Source organism: Erigeron canadensis, chromosome 4 (assembly GCF_010389155.1).
Source record: "Erigeron canadensis isolate Cc75 chromosome 4, C_canadensis_v1, whole genome shotgun sequence".
Taxonomy (NCBI): Eukaryota; Viridiplantae; Streptophyta; class Magnoliopsida; order Asterales; family Asteraceae; genus Erigeron; species Erigeron canadensis.
This window is the reverse complement of record NC_057764.1, coordinates 35,954,001-35,962,727: the sequence shown is the minus strand read 5'-3', so window position 1 is coordinate 35,962,727 and position 8,727 is coordinate 35,954,001. Positions and strand designations below refer to the sequence as shown.

At 34.1% G+C, this 8,727-nt stretch overlaps 1 protein-coding gene across 2 annotated transcripts; it reads right to left on the bottom strand.

Annotated features, from left to right (window-relative positions):
- Nucleotides 1–3,633: 3,633 nt before the first annotated feature.
- LOC122596213 (probable E3 ubiquitin-protein ligase XERICO) lies at nucleotides 3,634–5,730 on the bottom strand. 2 transcript variants are annotated; one of them, XM_043768754.1, is made up of 2 exons: nucleotides 5,605–5,730; nucleotides 3,634–4,522 (listed from the first exon to the last, which is right to left on the bottom strand). In XM_043768754.1, the coding sequence occupies exon 2, from the start codon at nucleotides 4,508–4,510 to the stop codon at nucleotides 4,055–4,057; it is 456 nt and encodes a 151-aa protein (XP_043624689.1). In that variant the 5' UTR covers nucleotides 4,511–4,522; nucleotides 5,605–5,730; the 3' UTR covers nucleotides 3,634–4,054. The 2 variants fall into 2 exon arrangements, with proteins under 2 accessions (XP_043624689.1, XP_043624688.1); XM_043768753.1 differs by lacking the exon at nucleotides 5,605–5,730 and adding an exon at nucleotides 4,630–5,145.
- Nucleotides 5,731–8,727: the final 2,997 nt, after the last annotated feature.

The following is an 8,727-nucleotide window of genomic DNA, read 5'->3' as shown; positions in this document are numbered from 1 at the left end:
GTTTCTAAATGTACATATGGATTATGAGTAATAACCATCACCGAGATGACCAGGTGGTCAAATCTCATGATATCCTCACAAGTCTCGGGTGGTTTGAACTTGACTAGGTATACATATCAAAGGACAAAGGTGGCTATAAAAGGGTCGGATAAGGACAAAAAGATACCCAAAAAAGTAAAGGAAATTTCTGGGGAGTATTGATATTCTAGTACAACGTGATATACACATTAGATCCAAAAAGAATTCGCATAGGATCTATATATGAAAAGTTAATTATTGGCTTCATATCTGGATTTGTTAAGCCTCTCCTAAAAAATCCATATGCAAAGAACCAAAAAGGTGGCAAATGACTAGTATTATACTCATGACAAATATACAAATGCGTAGTCCAAATAACTAAATAAGTACACCATAAAGTGGATGTCCCGGGCATCTCAATATATGTTCCTTTTTGCTACATTGTATTTACCTTATGCAGACATTAATAAATCACCGTGTCCTTCCAGCTAAAGGAGCGGCACCAAGTAGAATGAGACGAACCAGTCCTCCAAGCATTGACGGTATCTTTATATAAGAACAACAGCATCTGTACTATCTTATCCAACCCTTATGAAGCCGAACATGTGCATAACATCTTTAGTAATTAGCTGTCTTTTGTAGGCGACATGAAAGAGTTGTGTGGTCAAACCTTCCCTTGCCTCGACCAATACCATATTCACTTGGAACAATTTGAATAACCAAAAGACAGGGGAGGATTTTGCTATACGGGAGACCGCTCAGGGCCACCGACTATGAAGGGAGGGGGGGATTTTAGAGGTTCATGGTTTATTAGTATACTCGAAAAATAACTATACCTAGAAAAACCATAGTTTTTTTATATTTGTAAGGGCCTAAACATCCAGAAAGTGAATCTGTAAATAGAATTTCTTAGTTAACATATTATTATATTAGAATAACCCCAACATTATATAGCCCATACTACCAACTTAAACGTACTTTTGGTATGGCAATGTTAAATAATGCGTATATCTCATAAACAGAACATAAGGTGCACAAGGTTACCGTTGGCAGCTGGTTCAGGTAATGAGCTAATGGTTAACGTATGCCAGATACACATCACTAATACTAATTCTTGGGATAACAGTCATAACTGCAGGCTGCATTGCTACTGTATTACCATGATTCATCCTTACACGATACATTCTTGAAATGCAACCATGATATTGTCACATAATGCCCACAACTTCTGCAAGAGAAAATAAGTCAGAATGATGTTTATGTTAAAATATGTCTTTATAGTATCAGTAAAATTTGTTAAGATAGGGCTCTTAGACTGGCAAAATGATTGTTGTTTGGAATTACCGTTGTTTTGATGTGCGTATTATATATTATTAAACTGAAGCAAATCTGATCATCATAAGACAAAATACTAGTGTCTATTTATCCATTTGAAAAGGAATTGAAAATACCTACTCAATTTCATTAGTGAATACTAATAAGAAAGAAAGAGTTAAACTAAAAATGTTGCAGCTGAGCTTTGCTGCTTGCATATAATCATCTCGGGGACATCTGCAGCAACATTTACAGGTCATTCATGGTCATGTTTTGTTGTTCTTAAATTTTGCCTCCTGTCAAGATAACACATACACCAGCAAAAAGACAAATCTAGAGCCTGCTTCTTCTTGACTGCTGCCTCGATCTCATCTTCATTCAATAATAATTTGCAGGTCGCTACGGCAAGCATCTACATCCATAATTCAACTGTTGGAGTCTCTTTGTATTCATCGATTATTGTTTCTATAAGTCACTGCGTATCTACACGGCTCCACATTATTGTAAACATCCAAAAGCTGTTTCATTAGCATGCTACTAAAATTTTTTGGTTCTAAGAATCACAACCTTCCTCCAAACCCTGATCCTGATCCTAAAAATAAAGACATTGCTAAAGCAGAAAAGCCATTGATCCTGCAGATCATCCATGCAGGCGGTGTGGTTGACCGCTACTACATGGCGTTTCCTGCAGCTTGGATCATGGACAAATATCCGAATTTTGTATTGGCACGGCCAGATATATTTCAACGACCATGGGACTCCTTAGTCCAGCCTGAGGAGATTCTCGTCCCAGGGCAGAAATACTATGTTGTGCCAATCAGGACAGTGAAGAAACTTCGTAGGCGCATGCAGAGACAAAGCCTTGACATAACAAATGGCTTGATTAGTCAAGACAGTGATACAGGTTCTAGCAAATCTTTGTCCACATGTAAGTCTAAACCAGTTACTCGTCGTGTTCGTTTCAAAGGGATTGAGTCCAAAACTAGGAATAGTTCAAATGTTGTGGAGGATAAAGGGAAGATGATGAAGAAGAAGAGCTCGAACGATAGAGGGTTGAGGAAGAAGAAAGTACATTTCTCCCCGTCACTAACAATGATCGAGGAAATTCAAACGCCCGATCATTGAACTTCTACCAAGTATTCAAGGATCAACTAATGTGCACGCCGTACTGTTTTCATTACTAAACATATCATTTCATTCATTTATGTTTTTGTGTATAACGATCCATTTCGATATTCTAACTATATCAACCCATGTTTTAACAGCTCATTGTCAAGTTTTTAGAAGTTCTAGATCAATAAGCCATATACGTATATGTCGTTTGTTCTTAGCCTAGGATATTTGATCTTAAAGTAGTATAATCTCATATTATTGAATTACCTTGATTTCTAATGATTGAGTTGGTGTTTAAATTTGGTACAAAATTTACCAAAAAATGAGGGGTAACATTTTGTGGTGCATAAAACAGGGATTATAGTAACCACAGGATCTCTAAAAGAAAGAGCAAACAAGGGAGAATTATTTGTTATAGAAAATCAAACCTCCCAAAAAGGACACCTTGATTGTTCATCCTTCCATCTTTATCTGGGACTTTATCCATAAACAATAGAAGGTGGAAGAACAACCAAGATTATTGCCATTACCACAAAAGGTAAATCATCTCCAAATTTCTTTTCCATTTTTTCTCTCATAATCCTATCTTGTTCTTTTTTTCTTACAATCCTAATAATGTCAACTGCTAACACGGCTGCTCTCATGTTTTTGTATTTGGCATGTAACTGTCAAATGCAAACACAAACATGAAACATGGCAACATGCATCCTGTGTTTGCATTTGATCGAATCTACATTATGGGTTCAAACAATTATGATTTCTAGTAACATTAAATGGTCCTATTTGTTTCATCTGATCTGCCAGGTTTGTGCCGTTGTTCTGTGGTCTCAAATTAGACCGATTTCTTGACAAACATGTCAGACGGCAAAACCACGGCTGCAGAGCAGCCAGCTAAACAACTAAAGGTTGATCTACGAGAACTCTCTCTAGAAGATGATGTGAACATGACAACAGTATCGATATCAAACCCATCTTCCCCAACCACTAAAAAATCATCTACGAAGGCTAGTTGCTTGTGCGCTCCTACTACTCATGCGGGTTCCTTTAGATGCCGCCGCCACCGTAACAGTGCATCGGTTGGGTCTAATCTGTCTGAGTTAGGAAACAGGAGAACTGTGTCCGTTGGTGCAAACCTTTATCAGTTAGGTAACACTACCAATGACATCAAACGAACCAAACGGTCCAGGGAATGCTAATAGATCTAGTACTTGTATTGAAATATATATGTAATACATTCATTAATATGTTGATAAAACATCGCTTTTTCTAATTCAACTATAACAAAAGCGAAAAGACAACACTTTTCAGCTTCTCAGATGCATACGACACCGGAAACCATACAGAGTTGATACATGTACACTAAGTGCATAATGAAAACTGACTCTACCATGTGCACTAACTTAGCTAAACATGATAAACATCGTTTTTCTAAATATGACTATAACAAAAGCGAAAAGACATAGCTTTTCAGTTTCTCAGATGCATATGACACCGGAAACCATACAGATTCAATATTTACAAAGTGCATATGGGCCACTAATATGGACTCATCCTGTACACTAACACACCTAAAAATGACGAATAAACACTAGACGTTTGTCTAAAATGTTCACATAGGGCAAGTGTTTTCTTCCATTTCTGTGGGTGCCATTATGTGGTTTCTACAAAGAGGGCAAGTTATGTTCCAGTAGTTTAACCATTTCTCAAGGCAAGATTTATGGAAAACATGTCCACACGAGAGACAATTTATCTCTGCATCTGGTTTGAACTCAACCAAGCAAACAGAACATTCTTGTTTTGTGGTGCAAGAAAGGGACTCGTACCGAAGAGTAGGGGTCCGGCTTCTGAACTCATCCATGTAGCTTTTTGAAGGGCTTCCTCGGCCTTCGACTGGTTCTGTGAGGGATTGACTTGAAAACTCATCCCATGATGCCATGCGAAAACCGATGAAACGTAGGATGGACCGAAGCAGCTCCTTCATGATAGATATAGACACGGCCGTCTTAACTAGAATCACACACATGATTCCCGCATCAGAAGGGTTTGAGTACGATGAGAGGCCCATATTGATTTGAACCTGAATATAACACAAAAATGACCAGCGTTAATTATGCTTTCTAAAGGTCAATAATAATAGACCAGTGTGGTTTTCATATATATAAAAACTTGTAGATAAACACTTACAAATGTCATCAATTTTAAGAGTCATGTAAGAGTTTCTTTAATCGTTTAAATGAAAAAAAAAATCGAATAATTAAGCAATTGGCAACTAGTTCAATCTTGACCATATGAATCTCTTATCATTTTATGACCATTTTAGCAACACAAGCAACACACATTTTTGGACTAACATCAATATGATGCGTTGGGCCATTGGTGTCCATATACCTATAAATCAAAGACTTCGAATATCATTTCACTATATTATGCATTTGACACATGTATATAATGTTCAGCAATTTTCGCCACATCGGACAACAAAATGTCGTATGTACACGCCCAAACTTAGTCATACGCAAAAATTCATACAATACACATAAATATCGTGCTGCGTCCTACTTCTACCTATCGTGTATAACCAAAAAGTTGTATAAACTAAAGAAGTGTTGTACATCTATGACGCAAATTTCTCATTAGCAACTAGCATAAAACTAATCATAACTACCACAAATTTAATCTCACTTGATGCATCTTATCATAAGTATAAATAAATCAAAACATAACAGACTAATCCACATACTAGACTTCATTATATCCAACTTATACTTTGCATAACATTTTTAGTGACTTTATTTCTAGCTTACAATCTAATTTTTCAAATTTACAAAAATTTAAGTCATGGAATCATGGAAGGTTGTAAGCCAGAAAATAACTAAAAAAAGGGCTTACAAAAAAATATAAGGTAATAAGCTCATCAGCTAGACTGAATACCCCCTAAAATAAGAGAGCAGACAAAAACAGCCTAAAAAGGCAAAACCCCACTTGCCAAAACAAAAACCCACAATATAATCCAACCTCATTCTTAAAAAAACAACACATATATTCATACTCATAATAGTACTATATACAAAAGAGCTACACAGAAACATATATGTATGTGTGTGTGTGTTGTGAGAAAATATAGAAAGAGAGGAAAAAGAAAAGAAAAGGAGGACATACCTTGGAGATTGAAGGTGAATTTGAATGGAAAAATGAGTTGGGTTTTAAGAGGGTTAATGGACAAGGAGGAACAGTTGATGGTGGCACCGCTGGTTTAGATTTTATAGAAGTGTATGTATATGAATTCAGACAGACAGAGTGAATCCACTTGACTATATACACAATATAGTATACTCGTAATATATAATTTGTACAAATTTTATTCAAATACGAGTAAAAAAAAGCGGAAGTCATATATCTAACAATTATTAGCCATTTACAACAAATTTACATATTTTATTGCATAGTTTACAACTACGTAAATCATAAATTGTTGTAGATGACAAATAATTGTTGTAAATATATCATTCCCCATTATAAATATTTTATGTATCAATAATCATTCTGAATTTTTCATAACAAAATATAAATTTAATTTAACCTTAAAAACTTTCATTAACAAAACCCATAAAATAGTTATGAAATTAAAATAAATAAAATAGTCACCAAAATGTATTGTGATGCATTATTATATGCAAAATCAAAAGTTGCTTTTGATATATCAGTATTAGTTTTTATGCATGTAACAAGCTACTAATGATACGTCATTATTATTTACTTAATAATAAACCTAAACGTTTTATCATTTAACATGTGTTATTCACCCTTTATCTCTCTTCATGTTTTAACATTGATTTTGTTGCATGCATTCATTCTAACATATGATATTCCTCTTATAAAAGTACATAAAATCTTATCTAAACTTTGGTTTGAACATATTTGATTGAAATTATGAGATCCTCTTTTCCTAAAAATAAATATATGTGACTATGAGATCCTTGGTATTTGGATGGTGATGAGCTATTACACATGTGCATGGCTCTAGAAACACCCTAATTGAATTATTTATGGTTAGTCGACTTTCATGTTCACTAGTGACAATTGTTTATAGGACCTACAATTATATGCTCCATTGATACTGTTCTTAATTATATATCTTCCTAATTAAATATTGATATGGCCCAATATTAAACTGGTTGAAAAAACTAAACGTGTGACGTAGATTTCGGGTCGAGACTTGTTACGTACTTACGTAAGTCAACAACACATACTCGAGTCAATATTGTTACTTGTTAGTCATGATTACTAGTATTGAATTGTTTAAAGAAAATGAAAGTTAGCAAAATGATAGGCATGTCAAAAAATATCGTGTTACATATAAAAAACATTAAAAGTTTTTACGTCTTTATTTTAACACAAAAAAAGTTAATCAGTTGAAAAACCCTTTATTTTTGATAAAAGATATCAAGGATTCGATTATCACTTCTTATACTGATACGATCCATCTCTATTAGTAACAACCAAACATTATCAGTTTTCATTAGAAATTAAAAAAAAAAAAAATCAAATCAACCTTGTGTGTGTTCTAAGAAATATGTTTTGTTTGCCTTCTACGTTTTTTCCCCAAAATATCGTTGCATGAAAAAACAAAAATATTGAAAAAGATCAACTCAAATATTAGACTCATACCAAGAAATAAGGAATTATTGATGGGGAATAAAAAGGTGAAAGGTACCCATGAGCTTCCTAGTTTTTGCCTTTTGTCATACCAAAACAAGAGAAGCTTGATTGAATGTAATTAGTGTAGCCAAAATGCACAATTGCACATAGAGACTTAGAAATGGGAGGTTGTAAAAGCAACCAACAAAGCATATAGATTTTGTTCGTTTCTAAAATTAATGGTCCATTGATGGAAAATGACTTCTATAAACCAACAATTTCCTTGCTATTTCGTAAACACAAGAAACCAAAACCAAAATCATGAATCTTGCACAAACGTGTGTCGACAATCTATCTTGGTTGAAAGTTTGTTTTAAATAAATTGCGTTTAGATTTCATACAGTCATACTTATAAAAATTTTTATAACAAATTGCCGTATATTAATTCATGTTCTGAAGAATTTTGACATATAAAACTTCAATCAAGCATTTTATGAGGGGTTTATGTTTTCCTCTTGAAGCGAGGTCAAATAAGTTAATTACTTGTCTTGTCAACACTGTTTTGTTTTGTTCAAGATAGCAATCTTCATAAAATCGATGTATTTTTTCGCTTACTAAACGATAACTCTAGGCTCTCTCTCTAACTACAGTTAAAAAGCTATAGAGTTAACTATCAAAAATAGGATTAAAATCTTCTCAAGCTGCAATAAGAGGGTACCCAATAGGTTCGTCTCTGGGCTCGTCTGGTGTAGAGGGTCGAGTCCACACCATTAAATGGGACTCGTTCCTGGTTCGTCCGATGTTTTCGTTTCTGGAGGGACGAGTAAGAGCGAGTGTTTTTTTTTTCTTTTTCTTTCCCATATAAATATATATAAATACATATATGTGTGTGTTCTGTATATAAAAAAAGAAAATAACAACCATTTTTTCTGGCGACCGGTAAAAAGAAAAAAGAAGAAGACGGCACCTCTAGAATGAAGAAGATGATGGGGAATTGTGGTTTCTTCCAACTTTTGTCTTCTGTTATTTTTCAATTTTTACTCTTAACTTTAATATTTATTTAAAATTAACCCTAAAATAAATAAACTTTTATTTCTCTAAATAATAGTACTTTCTATTATTATTATTAAATAATTAGATAAAATGGTAGAATTAAATAATTGGTGGATCCAAGACTAGTCTTTAGTGGATGAGTCCATTGGGTACATTTTGGGGAGATTAGTCCTTGGAGTGTTTTTTGTTGATGTGGCACTGACTGGGGCTAGTCTTTGGTGGATGAGTCCCTTCCACTGGGTACCCTCTAAATGTCTTTTCAAGTTGCGATTGATGTGTTGTAACTTGTAAGTTTTGAACCATTTAATTCCATGTATCATGTTTGGATTGGGGCTAGGTTGTGATTTTACACCTTATGTGCAGAGACAGAACCAAAATAAATATTTAAAGACGGTAGATTTTTTTTTTATTATTATTTTTAACGGCAATAAAATTTTATTATTAAACATAACAAGAATACTAACAAGGTAGTAGCACTCGAATGTACAAGATCTATAAATGCACAAATTTCACAGACTAGACCAATCTTGAAACTTCAACTGCTAAGGTTACAAAATGGTTAAAAATACTTATGACAAAGACATAAGAAAA